This window comes from Dreissena polymorpha, chromosome 10 (genome assembly GCF_020536995.1).
Source record: "Dreissena polymorpha isolate Duluth1 chromosome 10, UMN_Dpol_1.0, whole genome shotgun sequence".
NCBI lineage: Eukaryota > Metazoa > Mollusca > Bivalvia > Myida > Dreissenidae > Dreissena > Dreissena polymorpha.
In genome coordinates this window covers 37,540,593-37,563,362 of record NC_068364.1, presented here as the reverse complement: position 1 = coordinate 37,563,362, position 22,770 = coordinate 37,540,593, and the positions used below count along the sequence as shown (strand labels likewise).

At 35.6% G+C, this 22,770-nt stretch overlaps 1 protein-coding gene across 1 annotated transcript; it reads left to right on the top strand.

Moving 5' to 3' along the window:
- Nucleotides 1–22,541, top strand: LOC127847766 (dnaJ homolog shv-like). Its single transcript, XM_052379896.1, has 10 exons — nt 1–120; nt 2,555–2,711; nt 3,705–3,799; nt 6,108–6,240; nt 7,420–7,562; nt 10,709–10,791; nt 13,411–13,468; nt 14,278–14,389; nt 18,507–18,666; nt 19,169–22,541. Exons 1-10 carry the CDS (start codon nt 50–52, stop codon nt 19,231–19,233), a joined length of 1,077 nt encoding a protein of 358 aa, XP_052235856.1. The 5' UTR covers nt 1–49; the 3' UTR covers nt 19,234–22,541.
- Nucleotides 22,542–22,770: the final 229 nt, after the last annotated feature.

Below are 22,770 nucleotides of genomic sequence, written 5' to 3'. Positions count from 1 at the left end.
GCCGATAGTGTTCGTTTTAGTCGTCACTAACTTTTACATTGTTTTCAAGATGGCCGCAAAGGGAAGTTCAGCGTTGTTCGTGATTACAATTTTCGTGATTTTCATGGAAATTATGGCAGGGTAAATGTTTTATACGTTTTATTTATGAAATTAATAAATATGTTTTAAAACCTTGAAGATGATACATTTATTTGAATCTAATTAGCGTGAAACAAATACGATTTTCTGATGCCGGCGTTGGCCTGTTTACATTCACGTTGCGTGTTGAGCGCTGATTGGCTGTCAAATAAAAGCATCAAACCAGGGCCAAAACAACAACTTTGGAGAAAAAGCCGCAGCCTTTTTTTCGGGGGAAAAAAGACACAATTTTCTTGCTTTTGGAAATGAAAAATACTGAGGTAGATTGGACATTTAGAGAAAATTTCATGATTTTAAAGAAATTTCTGTAGGGAAAAGGGCCTTTTTGGTTGAGGGGAAGAAAATGAGGAGGCCCCTTTCAAAGAAGGGTTATTTGGAACTGCAAACAATTCATAGAATGGTCATCAGTACACTTTAAATGCCACCTTCTTAGACTTCAATGTCACTTTGAATATGAAATGCATGTTTTCTCTGTCTAAGCACTACGGTAAATCAATTAATGTTATCTGCTGTTGTTATTGTTTATATATAATTCGTAACCATACAAATAGACCTAGGGCTAGGCTATAAGGCTCTATAGACCTAGGGCTAGGCTATAAGGCCCTATTGCATTATTAATTTATTGACAATAAATAAATAATCATCAAACACTGCACATCTGCAATAATTACATGCTTAACATTTTTGTTCATTTTGAATTATTTGGGAATAAAAAAGTCTGAACACAAAGTCACACATATAAAGAAAATGATCCAAATGTTAAAGATTCAGAATTGGAAGTCTTTAAAGTGATATTATTGGCATCTAACAGTATATGCTATGTTTATAGGTGTCTATCGCAACAGTTGTTTATTTTTGGTGTTTTCAATTCATATACACTTATATTTGTTAATGCAGCATCAACATACTAAAACAATATCCCGGAAAGAGAAATATAATCCATTTTCAATATCAATCGTGCCTTTGTTTTGACAACTGACAACAGAAATGATTCGATGAACGATGTGAATCTGCATTTAGTTTTAATGTAGATGCGTTCATGCTGTGACGTAATTACGCATTGTTTGTGGAGAACACACAGTAACAAACAAAGTTCATTTGTTTTTTCATCGCGATTTATTTCTGTTGAATATTTTCTAATACAATGCTTGCTCATGTTCGTGAAATAAAATTTTACAGCATGGCGGCCAATATGGCTGCTCTTCTCGATTGTCAAACTTAGACTCCTCATTTACAAAAAAATGAAAATTCAAAACTGACCAAACAGGCTGTATATGTTTTCTGATTGGTCATCATAACTATGTCGGTTGACTGACTCTCTTATGTTCCGGTTCAATGACGTTCTAGACCAAATAATCATGTTTGAATCTTGCTGACAGGATGTTTTTGATGGCTTTTCAAGATAAGTTTATACGGACTGTGTTTCATAACTAATCTTGTTGACATCTTTAAGTATATACCTATAGGCAGTCACGTTTTAATTTGCTTCGTGATAACTGTGGTACATTTTAATGTAAACTTAATTACGTTCTATTATGATTTGGTAAATATTTAAATTAAGATTCTATAATTTTATTTAAACCATTATTTTTTCTATACTATCTATTACATCTATTACATTCTATCTATTCTTTATAATTAAACATCTTTAAATAATCTTCAAATTTCAAGAATCCTATTTATGAAATTATGGTTGTTGTGATAAAAGATTTATTAATATTTTTTACAATTATTAATTTATAAATACCAACTTCGTTACAATACGACACACGAACACTAACTCCGATCCTAATAAAAACACAGTTCCGCTTGGCTTAGAGGACTGGGACAGTCATTTAAAATATGGAATATAATATATATTTTTTATAGACATTGAACTGGTAGCAAGATGAGTTGTAGAGAATTGCTCAGTTACCACATTTTAACTAAATCTTTTGACCTGTCAATTCTTTTCAGCTCAATTCAACAGTGAAAAATGCGCATAATATCACTTTAAGAATGATACTTAATCTTGTATGATTGTGAATATGAGTTAAGTTTAAATCAATAATTCACAAGAAAAGCCTATTAATTTCATTGTTGTTGTTTTTATTTCATCCAAGAGCTTTATAAGGTGATATAATGAAAAAGCAATCATGTCTATATGAAAATGCAATTCTGTCTATATGAAAAGCACATTAATTCTTTGATCAAGAAATACTATGTCTAAATGATTTGTTTATATTTATGTTATTACAAAACAATTAATTTTCAAGTAAGACAATAATTTATTTTTATTTTTTTTTCAAGACTCGTAACTTTCTGAAAGTTATATGTCTAGATAAAGTGCATATTTATACACACTATATGTGTGAAATTACTGAAATATCAAATCATTTTGTGAACTGTAATGTTCAATGCTTGTTTTCCATTTTAGGAGAGATTTTTACAAAATTCTCAATGTACCAAAGTCGGCAACCACAAATCAAATCAAGAAATCCTACAGAAAACTGGCGAAAGAAATGCACCCAGACAAGAATAAGGACGATCCAGACTCAGAGCAGAGGTTCCAAGATCTCGGAGCAGCTTACGAGGTTGATTAAACTGTTAACCCTTGACGGCTAAGATTCTCCTTTAGACATGTTTGTCGTCTCTTAGGAAATCAAATTAAATTAAAGATTTTTCTTAATAGAGTCAAGTTCTTAAGGCTTCTCTATCAACCCTAGATAATGATGAGCAGCATCCAGCATAAAAACATGAAAAGCCTGCTAGTAACTAACAGGCTGTATTGGTTTTGTCCTAATTGCATATAGCCATTTGCACTTTGCTTGTGAGTGGGAAAGGGTGAACATGCACAATTTAATAGAACAAAATGTCCGTATTTTTTCAGTCATTCAAAGCCTAGAATATTACTTAGTTCCTCATACATGTAATTGTTGGCCATTGTGGCAAATACTTTCAAGAATTCAGGCTGTTTGCTTAACTGTTTACATTGAGAAAACGGCCCAAGTTGATTTTAATTATTAACAATACATCTTATGTTTTACAATTAACATTTGAATCATGCTTATTTTTTTCTTACAATTATATAAATCTAAAATTTGTTGAATAATTTACAGTTACCCAGATAATTATTTTAAAGTAGCATTAATTTGCATTATATTGGATTTTTGTCAAGAAGAGACTTCCTTAAAGCCAAAAATCCATAAAAGCAGAAATACATGTAGTCCTCCCTGATTAACATGTGCAGACCTCATGATTTCAGCCTCGTTTTTTCTCAGACAGAGGCTCATTTGTATTTAAGTCGTGTTCTGAAAAAACTGGGCATAATGCATCATGTGTGTAAAGTGTTGTCCCAGATTAGCCTGTGCAATCTGCACAGGCTAATCAGCAACGACACTTTCCGCTTTTATGACATTTTTTGTTAAAATGCAGTCTCTTCTTACCAAGAATCCAATTTAGGCGGAAAGTTTGGTCCCTGATTAGCCTGTGCGGACTGCACAAGCTAATCTGGGATGACGCTTTACGCACTTGCATTATTTCCAGTTTTCTCAGAACGCGACTCATTTGATTTTGATTATCACCAGGTGCTATCCAATGAGGACAAGAGAAAGATCTATGACAAACATGGAGAGGAGGGGCTGAGCAAGAGCGACATGGGCGGACATGACCCGTTTGCAAGGTATGGATTGAGTCAGGTTCCCGGAAAGCTGGGCTTAATGCATGTGCCTTAAGTGTCTCCCAGATAAGCATGTGCAGTCCACACAGGCTAATCAGAGACGACAATTTTCGCCTAGACTGGACTTTTATTTAGAAGAGACTTCATTGGAAGGAAAAAATCACTAAAAAGCAGAAAGTTTTGTCCACACTTCACATGCTAAAATAGGGATACACTTTACGCACATGCATTAAACCCAGTTTTCCAAGAACGCGACTTGTTTGATTGAAAAGGCTTTAGATAACAAAGAAAACTGACTGTAGTTTTCCACGATAAATCTTTTTCATGCCATCAATTTTCGCCAGATTCTGACAAAAAAAAAATAGGTTCAATAGTCAAGTAAAATAACCTCAAATTGGCTTTTCCTGTTTTTATAATCAGCTGCTGATATGTCCTTTATGTAAATCAAACTTACTAGCCCATCATCTAACATCACCTGAAGTATCCCTTTAAAATGAGCTTGTCTTTCCTTAATTTAAAAATAGCTACTGTGTCTGTTGTTTATGATCAGCTTATGAGTTCTTTATTCAAAATCGAATGTCCTTTATGTAAAATTAAACCCTGCCAAGTTCTTGTTTTGAAATCAACTGCAACATTCTTTGTTAGTGCTGCAACAATACGCCAAAAACCGTATTGCAATATATTGTCAGTTCAAAAACCTGTATTGCAATATATCGCAATATATTGCTAACTTGTACCAGAATTATAACTTGCCAATTACCCGATAATCCCGTACGTTCCAGTTTTATAGCAAATTCTGGTAAATATTTACTAAAAATGTGCCCAAGAATTACAAGAAACACAAACATTTGCAAATTATCTTAAGTATCAAATACATTTTGGTATTTGTTACTATTTAAAGATGTGATGAAATCACGTCCAACCGGGGCGTTTTTTTCCCTCTAAATCGCCTAATGTGATGTTCCCGCTTTAATACAACACAAAATACACCCATACTTTCCATGCGACGTTCTTCATGTCTGCATAATCTTTGCGCGCTTTTTACTGAGACAAAGAATAAAGCACTTTTTATTTGACGCTAGAATTTTGTATTGTCGCGTTAGCATTAAAATTTGGAAGCGTGTTTCCAAAATTCAGGATTACAAATTTAATAATGCTCAATTCAGAATTGAACGAAACATTTACAGTTGTGCGCAATTAATTCAACGATAATCTGTTCAAAAGCATCGAACGAATACTTCCATGTACAACGCTACTCCGTATAATACACTCTTTAGAATGCTATTTTTACGTAAAAATTTATTTACTCCGCTTTGTTTTGTTTACCTTGATATCATTATTTCGGATGGCTTTTCTGGATGAAATGTGAATACATTTTTGTAAAATGATCTTACCGGTATGATGAAAATCGTATCGCAATACAATATGCGGATTGCGTATTGCAATATATACCGATATACCGGTATATTGTTGCAGCACTATTCTTTGTACAAAGTCTTTCCTTAAAAATTAGCTGTTTTTTCCATCATTTTAAATCAAGTTGTTACCTTTTGTCTTCTAGGATCTTTCAATAGCTCTTACAGCTAGTTGATCCCTTTAAACTTCTTCAATTTTAATATCTCCTCCAGTTTGAATATTTACTTGTTATAAATGTTACTAGAGTAGTAGTTAATTAAATGTACTCTTGAATGTAATTACGGTATCACGTGTCACAATGTCTTGAGGTAAATTGTCCCAAACTGAGATTGTGCCATGTCCAAAAGAATGGAGGCAAACTGCTGTGGCCTTCCTTTATAATCAACAGCTATGTCCTCATTTAAAGTTTATATTTAAAACCAACCGTCCTTCATATGAATTCAATTGCAATATGCAATTTCAATGTCTACTGATGTGTGTTTTATATAAAATCATGTTCTGACGGCAATTTTTAAATATCTGGTGTTTTCTTAATTTAAAATCAACTGTCACATGCAAATTTAAAACTCCTGTGTATTTCATTCAACTGGCGTGTCCCTCACTTAAAAAAAAACCTTGTTCTGGCAAAACTGGGTTTAATGCATGTAATACATTATCATCACAGATTAGCCTGTGCAGTCCAGACAGGCTACTCAGGGATGACAATTGCCATCTAAACTGAATTTTTGCTTACAAGAGACTTACTTTAAACGAAAAATACCACTAAAGCGGAAACTGTCATCCCTGATTAGCCTGTGCATGGGCTAATCTGGGATGACTCTGTATGCACATGCAAAAATCTCAGTTTTCTCAGAATGCAGCGCAAATCCTTTGACCTGTCCTTCATGTTTTCAAGCTTCTTCGGAGACTTTGGATTTGGATTTGGTGGCGGTGGGCGGCAGCAAGAACAGGAGAGACCCAAGGGTGGAGACGTCGTCATGGACTTGGAGGTCACACTGGAAGAGTTGTACTCTGGGAATTTCATAGAGGTAAGCAGAATTGAATGAGCTGGTTTCTTTGAAAACTGGGCTTATTGCGTGTGCTTAGAGTTTCCTCCCTTATTCAGTCCGCACAGGCTAATATGGGATGACATTTTCCGCCTTGAATTGATTTTTGGCAAGAAGAGACTTTCTTCTAACAAAAATTCTCTAAAATAAAAAAGTGTCATCCCTGATGAGCTTGTGCAGACTGCGCAGGCTTATCGGTGACAACGCTTTCAACCAAGACTGGATTTTTTACTTCCCTTAAACAAACTGGTTCGAGAAAAGGACTGCCAAGGTTTATCTGTGATGACACTGTATGCTCATAAATTAAGGCTGCATTTTCACAGAGCAATGCTCAATTTTATGATATCTACCTCAGGATCTGCCTTACAGGTCCAGTGGTTTTTTATGCTCCCCGAAATAAATTTCGGAGGAGCATATAGGTAGTTGCCAGTTTGAAGTTCCTTCCTTACTTCCGTCACACTTTTGTTACCTTTTCTCATAGCGCCTTCAATACTTTACCAATCTCTTTCATATTTGGCATGTAGGTACCTTGCATGGACCTCTACCTTTTGATGAGGTTTGAGGTCGCTGGGTGCAAGGTCAAGGTCACCAAGGTTAATAATAATAAATATTCCGTCACACTCTTTTGTTACCGTTTCTCATAGCGCCTTCAATACTTAACCGATCTCTTTCATATTTGGCATGTAGGTACCTTGCATGGACCTCTACCTTTTGATGACGTTTGAGGTCACTGTGGTCAAGGTCACCGAGACTAATATTAGATTTTCTGTCACACTTTTTTTTACAGTTTCTCATAGTGCCTTCAATACTTTACCGATCTCTTTCATATTTGGCATGTAGGTATCTTGCATGGAACTCTACCTTTTGATGAGGTTTGAGGTCACTGGGGTCAAGGTGAAGGTCACCGAAGCTAATAATAGATTTTTTTAGGTGGCTATTAGCACATAGATTGACAAAGCGCATCATCTGGGAGCATCCATCAGTTTCACTGATATTCTTGTTTCATTCAAAATCATGTCCGGTAATTGGCCCAAAAAAGTATATATTTTTCCCGAATGGTAGCTAAAAAATTTGTTCATCTTATATCCATATAAGTTCAACCTTAGTAAATATCATTTTTAAAACACTTGTATTTGTTTTTCCCCTCTATCCTATTCCTAGGTCATGCGTTACAAGCCTGTGGCCAAGCCTGCCAAGGGGACCCGGAAATGTAACTGCCGAACGGAGATGGTGACCACTCAGCTCGGTCCGGGTCGGTTCCAGATGCAGCAGCAGCAAGTGTGCGACGACTGCCCCAACATCAAGTAGGTGTCCTCCTAGAGACCGGGAGATCATGAGTTTGATCCCCTCTCAGGGCTCCTGCTGGGTCAAAATTTTCTGTAGCCAAATTTACATCTTTATGTCTGGCGTTAGCGTTCCCGTTAGCGTTAGCATGCAAATGTTAAAGTTTGCGTACCACCCCAAATATTTTCATTGTCCCTTGACATATTGCTTTCATATTTTGCAAACTTCTTTACCAACATGACCCCAATCTATAAACAAGAGCAGACAACTGTATCAAGCATTTTGTAAGAATTATGGTCCTTTTTTCACTTATAATATGCATATTACTTTAGTTACATTGCCATAACTTCTTTATTTATGATCAGATTTTAATAATACTTTGACAAAACAATGCCTCAACCCAGAATCCCTTCCCCCTTCCCTCCCCCCCCCCCCCCAATTTTTTTTAAATTGTATTTTTTCCTATTTTTATTTTTGAAAGATCATCTATTAAATGACCACACCCCACATTATACCCCCTTCTCAACCCCCTACCCAACCGTAAACGAATATTTTTGTCTTTAAAACACGGTTACAAAAAAATAAAATTCTTTACTTTATTTTTGAAGGACCGTCCAAACCATCCACTCAAGCTATTGCTATCAAACTTGAAATAAAATCTTATTAGTTTGTTTTATGTCTTTACAAATGTTCAATAGGTTGTGGAAAATATACCTGAACTATGACCTTGACCTTATTGAATAATTTGAACAATTTCCCCATGATGGCTTACGTTATACTGTCAAGCACTCGAATAGTCGAGCGCGCTGTCCTCTGACAGCTCTTGTTATGCCCCCGTTAGTGTGGCATATAGCATTTGAACTGTCTGTCAGTCCGTCGCTTTGTCAGTCCATCCGAAAACTTTAACATTGGCCATAACTTTTGCAATATTGAAGATAGCAACTTGATATTTGGCATGCATGTGTATCTCATAAAGCTGCACATTTTGAGTGGTGAAAGGTCAAGGTCATCCTTCAAGGTCAAAAGTCAACAAATAAAATCCAAGGGAATTAATAAGCTTTAAAAGGGAGATAATTTCTAAACCTGCCAAATGATATATTGAGATTTTATTTCAAAGGGGCGCTGTAGGGGGCATTGTGTTTCTGACATACACATCTCTTGTTTCATTTGTAGTCATTGGCTAATTTGGAAAATGGCAGAGAAAGCCCTGCCTCTTTGGGAGCGTTCTTTAGATCTCCACCAAAGACGCCAAGTACTGCTTATAGATAGGAAACGGGCATGAGAGCATTTTAATAAGCCATAGGCTTTTGATGTGATCAAGGTAATAATAGATAGGTTTAAACTATCAAGTAGGGCATATTATCGATAAAAAATAAATGAAGTTGAGTCTTAAATGAAATGAAATGTTGTGCCAAATCAGCCTGTGCACTCCACACAGACTAATCTGGTACGCCACTTTCTGCTTTTATGGGTTTATGATGAAGGAATTTCCTTCTTAGCAAAAATCCAGTCTTGGCAGAAATGGTCGTCCCTGATTGGCCTCTGCGGATTGCTCAGGCTTATCTGGGACAACACTTTATGCACACGTGTTTAGCCCTATTTGCCAGAGTGCGCCAATATTAAAAATAAATTTCTATACCTCAGTCTAAGAGCATAGTTCAAGTATTTTCTTAAACTACCCTCAAACAATCAATTCTAATCCCAACATATAATGTGACATTGGAATAAAATACTTAACTGGATTTTTTTTTCTCCTTTGAGCTGATTTTCTCCTTTGAGTTGATTTCCTCCTTGCAGTTGATTGCCTCCTTGGAGTTGATATCCTCCTTGGAGTTGATATGCTCCTTGGAGTTAATTTCCTTGTTTGAGTTTATTTCCTCATTTGAGCTTATTTCCTCATTTAAATTCATATCCTCATTTTCAATACTTTGCTTTGCTCTACAGGTAGTTATTCACTCCACTTTATACCTTTAAAAGAGTTGTGTTTATGTGAACTCTGTAAAAGAATGGGAAATTTTCCAAAATCACTCCACTGCATATCAGGGCCAATTGTCTGTCTCTTACAATGGAAATATGGCTGCTTCAAGTGCAAAAGTTGTTATGCCCCCCAAGGGTGGCATATAGTGTTTGAACTGTCTGTCTGTCAGTCAGTCTGTCCGTGCGTCCGAAAACTTTAACATTGGTCATAACTTTTGCAATATTGAAGATAGCAACTTGTTATTTGGATGTGTATCTCATGGAGCTGCACATTTTTAGTGGTGAAAGGTCAAGGTCATCCTTCAAGAAATATATGGCTTCAAAGCGGCGCAGAAGGGGGCATTGTGTTTCTGACAAACACATCTCTTGTTTTTTCTTGCTCAAAATGACAGATATTCTGCACAGTTTGCATTATAAACAAATCCATGAGTAAAGTGAAACTTTCCAATTGAAGGACTTGCATTGGTTTGTAAGTGATAAACCTAGAAAAGTGAATGGAACAGTTTTTAAACCATTATAATGTTCCTCTTTAGTAGAAAAAAACGCAAACATTCCCACATCCATGGGCTGTTGGTCGCATGCCCAAAACAGAAAAGGGGCCGCACTCTGGGAAAACTGGGCCTAATGCATGCGTATATTGTCTACTCAGATAAGCCCACTCTGGGAAAACTGGGCCTAATGCATGCGTATATTGTCTCCTCAGATAAGCCCGTGCTTTCCGCAGACAACACTTCTAGCTTTTATTGTATTTTTCCTTTATTGGAAGTATCTTCTAAACGAATACACATTTTAACTCTTTCAGTGCTGGAACCCAATTTTGAAAGCCTTTGCAAACAGTTTGGATCCAGATGAGACGCCACAGAATGTGGCGTCTCATCAGGATCCAAACTGTTTGCTATTGTTATAGTATTCTTTGGAAAAAAATCGAAAAAATGCTAATTTTAGAAATTCAGCAGACAACATTTTAGCAGACGACAAATTTCCCAGCATGCAAAGGGTTAAGCAAAAAGGCTTACCTGACACAACACATTACGTACATGCATTTATCCCAGTTTTCCCAGAACAAACGGAGGTTTTGACAGTGAGCAAGATGTGAGTGTAGTTTCACCATAGGTTCATTCCTGTGGAGCATTTAAGGGCTACAATATAATCAGGGGTTTAGCCAGATGAGTGTGTATTTTCACCGCAGGTTTGTTCCCGAGGAGCACGCCCTAGAAGTGGAGGTGGAGTCAGGAATGAGGGATGGACAGGAGTACCCATTTGTAGCTGAAGGTACACTGAAACATAAAATAGAGCCACAAAAGTCGTTGGAAGTACATTCTAACATGTAAAGCAAGCTTATTACATCCCCCGCACAACAAAATTGTAACGGGGGAGATATATTCCATTTGTTGGTCTGGCTAATCAGACATCTGTATTTCTTGTCCAGGGTATATCTTGAAAACCTCAACTTCAGTCTTCAAATATATAAAGATATAATTGCGGAAAATGCAATGTGCATGAGACATAACCCTTGCTTTTATATTATTAGAATTATTTTCCTATATTTTATATTTAAATTATGTGCTCAGCATATCTCAAAAACTTGAAAAAAAATTATCAACTTGAAACTTTAAAAGGTAGCTAGATCTTATTAGGTGGAAGTGCATTGCACAAGATCCGTAACTCCTCTACAGTTATAACCATTTGCTAATTAGCTCGACCTCATGTATAATATATGAAATATATATAGTGGAGCTATCCTACTCACCCCAGCGTCGGCGTTTCCGTTAGCGTTAGCGTGCAAATGTTAAAGTTTTTGTACTACCCCAATTATTTTCATTGTCCCTTGACATATTGCTTTCATATTTTGCATACTTGTTTTAAATAACCAACATGACCCCAACCTATAAACAAGAGCAGACAACTCTATCAAGCATTTTGTCATAATTATGGCCCTTTTCCACTTAGAATATGCAGCAAATGTTTAATTTTTCGTACTACCCCATTTATTTTCATTGTCCCTTTACATATAGCTTTCATATTTTGCATACTTGTTTACCAACATGACCCCAACCTGTAAACAAGAGCAGACAACTCTATCAAGCATTTTGTCATAATTATTGCCCCTTTTATACTTAGAATATGCATATTATTGATAAATCTATGTTAAAGTTTGCGTACTTCCCCAAATATTTCCTATATCCTTTGACATATTGCTTTTATATGTTGCATACTTGTTTACCAACATGACCCCAACCTATAAACAGAGCAGACCACTGTATCAAGCATTTTGACATAATTATGGCCCCTTGTACACTTAGATAATTGAACATTTTGCTTTAATTGCCATAACTTTTTTATTTATGATCACATTTTATTATTACTTTGACAAAACAACACTTACCACAATGGATTCCACCATTCCACCCAAACAATACCCCACGCCCCTACCCTGAATTCCTCCCCCCCCCCCCCCCCACCCCCCCCTCAATTTTTTTTGTGTGTGTAAACATCATCTAATAAATTACCACACCCCACATTATACCCCCCTCTAACCCACCTACCCCCCCCCCCAAACAAATATTTTTTTTTAAACATCATCTAATAAATTACCACATCCACCATTATACCCTCTCTCATCCCCCCTACCCCCCCCCCCCCCCCAAAAAAAAAATAATTTTTTTTTTCCTTTTTTTATTTTTGAAAGATCGTCTAATAAATGACCACACCCCACATTATACCCCCTCTAAACCCCCCCCCCCCCTCCCCCCAAAAAAAAAATAATTTTTGTTTTTCTTTTGTTATTTTTGAAAGAGCGTCTAATAAATGACCGCACCCCACATTATACCCCCTCTCACCCCCCCCCCCCCCCAAAATAAAAATTAAAAAAAAATTCTTTTTTTAATTTTGAAAGATCGTCTAATAAATTATTGAATATGAACAATTTCCCCATGATTGCTTACGTTATACTGTCAAGCACTCAAATATTCGAGCGTGCTGTCCTCTGACAGCTCTTGTTTTTGTAATATTTTGACTTTAATATGAGGAATAAAGACAAAATTTCAGAAGTTCAAAGCTTGCATTGCTGGGAATCCAGTTCTTTAGATCTCTTCCAAAGACGCCAATTACTGGTTCTACATACAGACTTGAGATGCCTTTCAATAAGCCCAAGTCTTTGATGCAATTTATATGAACCTTGCTCTGGGAATACAGGGTTTAATGCATGTGTGTAGTGTAATACCATAATAGCCTGTGCAGTCTGCACAGGCTTATCAGGGACGACACTTTCTGCTTTATGGAATTTTTTGTTTAAATTATGTCTCATTGAACCAAAAATCAAGTTTAGACAAAGTGTGCAGTCCGCACAGGCTAATCAGGGACTACACTAACCACGTCTACGAAATTTTCATTAAAATTAAGTCTCTTGTAAATGAAAATCCAGTTAACACGAAAAGTCTCATCCCTGAATAGCCTGTGCGGACTTCAAAAAGCTAATCTGGTATAACTCTTAAAGCACATACATTAAGCCCAGTTTTCCCTAAGCATTGCTCAAATACAGGAACTTAATCGTTTCCCACTCAGGAGCAAAGGGAAAATGGCTATGTGCAAACAGCATGAAACCAGAACAGCCTGCAAGTTACTCGCAGTCTGTTCAGGTTTTTTGCTGTTTGCTGCTCATCAGTATCTAAGAGTTGGAAATGAAGCCTTTAAAACTTGAATCTTGGAAGAAAGGTCTTAGATTTAAATTAACTTTCTAAGGGACTACTTATGTGTCAAAATACTATCTAAGTGGTAAAGGGTTAAATAAGCACCTAAGTGGTAAAGGATTAAATATGCATCTAAGTGGGAAAGGGTTAAATACGTATCTAAGTGGTAAAGGGTTAATAACTACATTTTGCTGTGTTTCAGGAGAGCCCCATATGGACGGAGACCCTGGAGACCTGAGGTTTAGGATACGCCAACAAAAGTATGTGGCAGAGGAGTTAAAAGTCTTCCGTTCTTTATGTTGACTCATCTTTTATTGTTTCATTTATAAAATTGATTTCCTATTACCAGTTGGAAATGCTTGGGAGAGCCTTTGTTTTGTATTGCACACAAAATCTGATTTCAGAAGTGTCAATAATTGTGACCTTTATTTTCCCCTACCGGCGAAACAGGAGGGGACTTATGGTTTGCGCTCTGTGTGTCCGTCAGTATGTCAGTCAGTCAGTCTGTCACACTTTTCTTGATCCTGCGATAATTTTAAAAGTTCTTAATATTTTTTTCATGAAACTTGAAACATGGTTAGATGGCAATATGGACATTATGCACGTCATTTCATTTTGTTCCTACGTCAAAAACTCTGGTTGCTTTGGCAACAAATAAAAAAATAATAATCTGACAATAGTGGAGTTACCGGCAGGGGACCATATTGCTTGACAATAGTCTTGTTTATCATACATTGAGAATATTTGTTGGATTTGGTGGAATATCCATTTTAATTCACAAGTGATCATAGAAAATATTTTTTTTCTATGATCACGAGTGAATTAAAATTTATATTCCACCGAATCCAACAACTTTTCGTTTTATTTTATGCTTAGAAATGATTATTTTTCACTGAAACAATGACGTTGTAAAACATGAAAACCATGTCATTTCACGATATAACAGTGACACTTATTGATAATTTTCATTGTTAATTTTCACTGTTTGAAACAGTGAATTATCAATTTTAATTCACTGATATTGCTCTTGAAACCACCGAAAAGTATAAATTAAATATAATCCTTTCAGACATGCAAGGTTTGAGCGTAGGGGTGATGACCTGTATACGAATGTAACCATTACCTTGCTAGATGCCATGGCTGGATTTGAGATGGATATTCCGCATTTAGACGGACATACGGTAGGCTGTTTGTGGTCAACTTTTTCTACAAAATAGGTGTGGATGCCTTTTTGATTGGGAAAAAAAGTGCGATAGACCATGATATTGGTAAAAAATAAATGTTATTATGATTGTACATGTAAATAACAGTACACCAACTGCTTTCTAAAATTTATTTTATAAAGTGCTATCAAATTAAATTGCTGTAAAGTACCTCAATAAACAAATTATTGAGTTTATTGGAAAAGTTTTGCTTACTTTTGGGGTAATTTTGGTCAGATTTATGGGGAAAAAAGTTACTTTTTGCCATTGGGAACAGCCTTTATTTTCTTTTTGCAATTGGGAAACAGCCTGAAAGAGGCTGTTATTTTGGGAAAAAATCACTTGTGTATTTTGAAGTTTATGAGGTCTTTTTGCTCCAGAGGCTGCATAATGCGAGGAACCGGATTGTGTCCCAGCAACAATCCTTCTTAATTAACTTACTAGACTTAGGACGACTTTTGATTATATAGCGGTTATTTCCAGCCATTTTGTAGTTAGGGAAAGATTTTCAATTTTGGTGTGGTCTTGTATTGGGTGGGGTTGGGAAGGGGGGGCTTGAGTAACCAAAGGAGATACCACTTGTGCAGTTTGCCTACATAATAGGGGTGAATATTTGGTAATTTATTACTAATTTTTGGAACAGTTGATTTGCAGGTGCTTATTTATTTCCCTCTTTAAATGGAACAAGTTGCAGTTATTAGTCCTGCATAATTATCATCAATACCTGTGGCTTAACCCTTTGCATGCTGGGAAATTTGTCCTCTGCTAAAATGTTGTCTTCTGAATTTCTAAAATAAACATTTTCTTCATTTTTTTTCAAAGAAAAATCAGATTGCAAACAGTTTGGATCCTGATGAGACGCCACATTTTGTGGCGTCTCATCTGGATCCAAACTGTTTGCAAAGGCCTTCAAAATTCAGTTCCAGCACTGAAAGAGTTAGTAAAGGGAGTACTGGATGCACTAATTATGTGTGTCCTTCCGTCAGTTCATCCTTCTGTTTGTAAACACGAACTTGTCTGAAGCAGTAGTTCTGCACTTTTTATGCCCCCTTTCGAAGAAAAGGGGGTATATAGATTTTGCACTGTCCGTCTGTAAGTCTGTCTGTCTGTCACACTTTTCATGTCCGCTCTCTAATTCAAATAGTTTTCATCTGATCTTTAGGAAACTTGGTCAGAAGCTGTATCTAGACAATAGCTAGGTCAAGTTCGATGATGGGTTATGCTGGGTCAAAAACTAGGTCAAGGGGTCGAAAAAACAAATCCAAGGAAAGTAATAAGCTTTAAATGGACATAATTATCTGACCTGCCAATATATATATTTTTGTTAAATAAATCAAAGCGGCGCAGTAGGCGGCATTGTGTTCCTGACAAGCAAATCATGGTAAAAGCTCAAGGTCAAGGTCATCCTTCAAGGTCTAAGGTCAAAAATACAAATCAAAGGGAAGTAATAAGCTTTAAAGGGAGATAATTATTCAATATTGAACATAGCAACTTGATATTTGGCATGCATGTGTATCTCATGGAGCTCCACATTGAGTGGTGAATCTACAGTCACGGTAGTGGCTTTTAATTATATGCTACTAAAAATAGAAAGTGGCTTCTAATTATTTGCTGCTAAAAATAGAGATTTGTTAGAGACAATTATTTTCAAGGGAAGTAATTTATATAATTAAAAAACTCATATTCTATATTTCCTTACCAAGAATTTAACTTCTTTTCACAGTTACTGTACAGATTTTTAATTTTGATTATTTATAACTCAAATGAATGATTTGTCAAAGGTTTTTTAAAATGAGATAATTATCATTTCTTTACTGTACTAATTTGTGAATGGTAGGCTTCATTACATACCTCTGGACCTATGTCTATAGGTACATGATGAACTCTGGCTATGATCTCTTTGATAAACCACAGGCCTTGGTTGTCAGTGATGCCTGACTTGGTCATTTTGACTGTCTACAGACCCCCCCCCCCTTGGTTGGATTGGACAAAATCCAAGGGAAGTAATAATCTTTAAAGGAAGATGATTTCTATACCTGCCAAATGATAAATAGAAATTTTATTTCAAAGCTGCACAGTAGGAGGCATTATGTTTCTGACGAACACATCTCTTGTTCAATGAACAAATAGTTAGTTTGGACCTATATTTTTTTACCTTGATTGCATCGAAAGCCTCAGGCTTATTGATATGGTCTCGAGTCTGTTTCCTTGACCTAGAAACAGAACTTGATGTCTTTGAGAGATATCTTAAGAACGCTCCCGCAATGGGGATCCAACCAATGACCTTCCAGTCGCTAGGCAAATACCATATCCATTACACCATGGCAACCTTAATATTTTAACTTGTATGAATTGTTCCTTATGATATGATATGAAGTTATCTATATTTCAATATTCTAGGTAACTAAGTTATGTTCCAATAAACCGATCTCGAAATTCACACGAGTTTAAAAAAAGAACACTAATCCTCTGTACAAACAACGCTGGTCTATTATATCAACCAATGATAACTTGATTTAAACGGTTGATATGGTGTTTTATTTTGAAAGGATTATTTATGGGTCAGCTATATTTGTACCAGCAGATTAGTGGGTTTTTCCAAAGGGTTGCGCTTTGCAGGGATACACAGATTCAGTGATGTTCCAATTCAGCCATGCTATTTAGCCTGGTACAATGTATAAAGGCAGTCTGCTGATCGAGGAATTTATTTGTTACTGTTATTTCTGACACATCAGCAACTGATGAATTTTTCATGAGTAAATGGGTTTTTTTTCGTTCAAATTTGCGTCCGGTAGGGGGACCCATTCCCAATAGAAAAAAGTATATATTTTTCCCAAATAGGACCTTAAAATTCCCAATGAAAGGTTTCCAAAAATATAAAAAAAATAATATTGTACACATGTAAATTATCTACAAGCTCTATGAGTTGAACCTTAGAAAATATAATATTGAAATCACTTTTATAATCAATTTCAAAGTATTTGTAAGCATAAAATCATAAACATTGATTTCCCAAATTGTGTGAAAAGAATGCGATGTTTCTCAATTCAAAGGGACCTGCCCCATTCCCAAAATGGAGAAAAAAACTATGAACCCGTGAAGTGGAATCATATGTTATAAGTGAGCCGCATTGTGGGAAAATGGGGCATAATGCATGTGCGTAAATTGTCGTCCCAGATTAGCCTTTGCAGTCTGCACAGACTAATCAGGGACGACATTTTCTGCTTTTATTATCCCCCGCCATAGGTGGAGGGATATTGTTTTGGCGTTGTCCGACCGTCCGTCTTTCCGTCCCTCCGTCCGTCCGGCACTTTTGTGTCCGGAGCCATATCTTGGAGGTGCTTTGGAGGATTTCATTGAAAATTGGTATGAGTATATATATGGATAAGAAGAATAATGCACCCCAAATGACATTGTACACCATCTGTTAATAAAGGAGTTATGGCCCTCTGTATCTTGAAAAAATGCTTTTTTAATTGTCAAATATAACACTTTTGTGTCCAGAAGCATATTGGCGTGAGATATCAATTCAACGAAATTTCTTGTTATATTTAATGTTTGAAGGAAGTCTCTTCTAAACAAATCATGCTAGAAGGAAAGTGTTGTCCATGATTAGCGTGTGCAGTCTAGGACAACAGTTATGCACATGTATTTAATATTAACCCTTTCAGTGCGGGAACCGAATTTTGAAGGCCTTTGCAAACAGTTTGGATCCAGATGAGACGCCACAAAACGTGGCGTCTCATCAGGATCCAAACTGTTTGCTATTCTGATAATATTCTTTGAAAAAAATCGAAAAAAATGGAAAAAGAGGGTTTAACCCTTTCAGTGCGGGAACCGAATTTTGAAGGCCTGTGCAAACAGTTTGGATCCAGATGAGACGCCACAGAACGTGGCGTCTCATCAGGATCCAAACTGTTTGCTATTCTGATAATATTCTTTGAAACAAATCGAAGAAAATGCTAATTTTAGAAATTCAGCAGACGACATTTTAGCAGACGACAAATTTCCCAGCATGCAAAGGGTTAAGCCCGGTTTTCCCAGAATGGGCTCTTATATTTTAAGAACCAGGTTTATATTTTTTATTATATTTCAGGTGCATGTTGTACGTGATAAAATTACTTGGCCCGGCGCCAAGATGCGAAAACCCAACGAAGGAATGCCTAATTACGAAAACAACAACGTAAGAGGCAGCCTGTATATAACATTTGATATAGATTTCCCCAAAGGCGAACTAACAGCAGATGATAAAGCAGGTATGCACATAGTTGGTTTTGATTTTTCTTCTTATCATGTAGTGGTTTTCCAGTACTAATTGCACCTCCTTTTATCAGTAACTGACATACATTTAGTTTAAACCTATTTATTTTAGCTCTATTGCATAGAAAGCCTAAGGCTTATTTGAAATGCTGTCGACTATGTTTCCTGGGACTAGAACCAGTACTTGGTGTCTATGGGGGGAATCTAAAGAACGCTCCCACAGTGGGGATCAAATCTGTGACCTCCCAATCGCTAGGCAGACACCATATCCGCTACACCACTGGGACCTCTGGCATACATTTGAGTGGCATCATGGAAAAACCAAACTAAATGCACATGAAGTTCATTCTAAACCAAAATCCTGTTTAGGCTGAACATGTTGTCCCTGAGAAGCTTGTGCCTTATCTGGCAAAACACTTTATGAATTAAACCCTCTTTTTCCCAGAGCTCAAAGTAAAGTTCTTCAACATATGATTAATTCTGATTTTGTCTTTTCAGCTTTAGCAAAGATTTTCAATCAGGAATCCAAACAGAAAATTTATAATGGCCTCCAAGGGTATTGATATCAAGACAAATCTAGCTCAATTGACCTCTCATGAATTCTTCATTGTGTCATCCGTGTGGAACAAAACTTTGTGATCTGTCCAGTGCAACTCAAAGTGCTAGAAGAGACCTGACACGATTGGCCTCATGCTAGCTGATGAAGAGGACCTGGGCCCCTATTCACCAAACAATTCTCAGACTTAAGTCTAAGTATGAAGAATATTCTTCAACCCTTTACCACTTAGATACGTTTTTGACCCAATTTTAGTCCCTTAGAAAGTTACATTTAATTAAACACCTTTCTTACTAAATTCAAGTTTTAAAGGCTTCATTTCCAACCATTTGTTATTGATGAGCAGCAAACAGCATAAAACCTGAACAAACTGATAGTTACTTGCAGGCTGTTCTGGTTTTATTCTGTTTGCACATAACTATTTTCACTTGGCTTCTGAGTGGGAAAGGGATAAAATGATATTTCCCAGACTTGTTTGAATTTTGAATCAAGCTTTGCATTAAACATCTCTATCTTTATCATTCTTCATCAGAACATTGTTAATGACATAATCACCAGTGGAGGCATTAATATATTCAAACACTGGACATATTTTTCTTGGTTCCCAAGTCTATTTTTTATTCTTAAGTCTAAGAACGGGTTGGTGAATACGGACCCTGGGAATAAAGAATTACTTTATGTTTGACCCTTGACCTTATTCACCGACCAATCCCCAGGCTTGAGTTTAAAAACAAAAAATATGTTTTTAAACTGTAATGTTCCAAATTTAATTGAAAGTAAAGTCTGGCATGGAAGTTAATACCTATAATTATATTAATGTTAGTTTAGGACAAAGTTATTTATGATTAAAAAAAACACCATTTTTAGCCTGATAATATTCAAATTCTAAGGAATTTTATTGACTCTTAAGTGCAAGGGTTGGTGAATACAGCTTGGTCCTCAACTTTGTATTAAACACCTCTATCTACAAAATTCTTTGTTGACTATTTTTGTAAATCACATAATCACTAGATGTATACTGTATATATTCAAACACTTGACATATTTGTTCATGGTTCCAAATCTTTTCTTTATTCCTAAGTCTAAATATGGGCCCAAGGACGTGAAAATACCAGGACCCATATTTTTAATTTTTTTTTTAAAAACAAATCTCCAGAAATTCACAAAACTTTTCAGTTCTTTAGCCTGTGTTTGCCATGTATTTTCTCCATTATAATGTTAACATGTGAACATTTCTAAAATAATTATTGCATCAATTTAATCGTTGTGTTAGCAGAGGGACATTGGACTTCTCATAGTAAATTTGATCAGAAATCGAACATGAACTACAATTGAACCCTTTACCACTTAGATATGTATTGTGTAGTCCCTTAGAACGTTAAATTTAACTAAAGACCTTTCTTAATAGATTCAAGTTTGAAAGGCTTCATTTCAAACCTTTAGATACTGATGAGCAGCAAACAGCAGTAAATCTGAACAGACTGCGAGTTACTCCCTTAACCCATTTATGCCTAGCATCTAGAAAAAAGGCCTTGGCAAACAGCATAGACCCAGATGAGACGCTGTTTGCTTAAAGGAATTTCTGTAAGAAATATTATAAATAAATATACTAGACATCCTTCATTTTGGAAATAAATAGATCCAATTTAGAAGGATGGAAGAGTCCACTAGGCATAAATGGGTTAAGTAAAGATTTCTCTTTGGGGCTTTGTGAACACCAGTCTTTAATTGTTTACTCCTCCATGGACAAATTCCTTTGAAACAATATTCATGTCTGTAAGTAACAGTTAGTTTTTAAATAAAAGCCAGTTATTAGTTGAGGTCTGCATGATGTAATTTCCGTTGTTTGATAAATAAATAGAGCATGATTGTTTTAGTATAGAACTTTATTGGAATCAACTTTTCTGCTGGCAATAGTCACATGTCCAACTATGTTTAACAAAAGTATCGATTTGTTATTAAAAAATAAATGAAACCCAATGAATTTGTTATTAAAAAATAAATCATGATAATACATTTTCAATTTTTACTCTAGTTTCATAACGGTGAAATTGAACAAGTACATGTAGATGGTAATTGATAGATTGTCAGTATTCAAAATGATTCAAAGGGAAATCTTAAGTTGAGATGTTCTTTAATTAAATTATTGTCAGTATTCAAAATGATTCAAAGGGAAATTTTAAGTTGAGATGTTCTTTAATTAAATTATCCCATCAAACATATGATATGAAGTCTATTTTGTATTCTGCAAACAGAATGTAAAAAAAAATGAACATTTTAGCAATTTTAAAATGTTGAAAAGAATAACTATAAATGGAAAAGTCACAGAGCTGTAAGGAATTGTATAAATTGTTGACCTACAGAACTTTGTTATGATGGACCTTGATTTATAAACGTCAGCAAAAATTACCAATTATTGATTGTTTTTACATTCTACTTCAACGATAATGACTGCATTGTTGAATGTTTTACTTTATGTGTTGTACTTTGATCATATTGTTACTTATATTGTGTGTTATTTTTTCAATCTTTTGCGCCGGTCGTTGTGGCAATGAACTTTGTATGCCTTTCATTCTTGATCAACATTATAAAGTTAACCCTTTGCATGCTGGGAAATTTGTCGTCTGCTAAAATGTCGTCTGCTGAATTTATAAAATTCGCATTTTCTTCGATTTTTTTCAAAGAATACTATCAGAATAGCAAACAGTTTGGATCCTGATGAGACGCCACATTTTGTGGCGTCTCATCTGGATCCAAACTGTTTGCAAAGGCCTTCAAAATTCGGTTCCAGCGCTTAAAGGGTTAAAATGAAATATTATTCAATTCAACATTACTGAGTCATTGATATTTTTTGTGGAAAGAAATAGTAGATTTTTATATTAAAAATCTTGTTAACTTTGTGAAAGAGATGCAATCTGAAAACCTTGATTGTTCAATATAATTTAAACATCTTGCAATAAATAAATACCTAGTTTCGATCAGTACGAAAACACGTGCAAGACAGTGTTGAAGACCAGGCAATTTTTTAAAACGTAAATCCCTGGATGTGACGTCACCCAAAAATTCTCCTATGCTCTCTGTGATTGTATGTGCCATCAATTTACATAGTGAAGCGATGGGTGTGCTAGATGTATTTCATGATGATAAATGTTAAAAAATTCACATGTTTAAGCTGTGTTATTGAAAGATTATCTGATCCATTAAAAATGTACATATATTTTGTATGAGATGCACTGTTTGGTTATTACAGGGATTAAGTGTGAAATAAAAAGTATTCAACTAAATCCAGGACGGTGAAATATAATATATTTATAATTTATGTTTTTGTCATTTATTTACGTGCATAGATATCCAAATATTTGCCAAATTTGGCGCGTGTTAATTGTAGATACTGGTTATTCCATTTGAGTTTTGGTATCTTGTGTTTAATCATCAAGAAGGCCTATTCACTAGAAGAAACAACATATTTTTGTAATATACTTGTCTTATAATTAAGTCATCGGTCAGAGATGCCCTACGTTTCCCTACTTTTTAACCTTAGCCG

Excerpts from the sequence above, each read along its gene's own strand:
- LOC127847766 (XM_052379896.1), top strand. The coding sequence starts at position 50 with ATGGCCGCAAAGGGAAGTTCAGCGTTGTTCGTGATTACAATTTTCGTG. Across the intron at positions 3,800-6,107 it reads GGACATGACCCGTTTGCAAG|CTTCTTCGGAGACTTTGGAT; the intron begins GTATGGATTGAG and ends CATGTTTTCAAG. Across the intron at positions 6,241-7,419 it reads ACTCTGGGAATTTCATAGAG|GTCATGCGTTACAAGCCTGT; the intron begins GTAAGCAGAATT and ends TCCTATTCCTAG.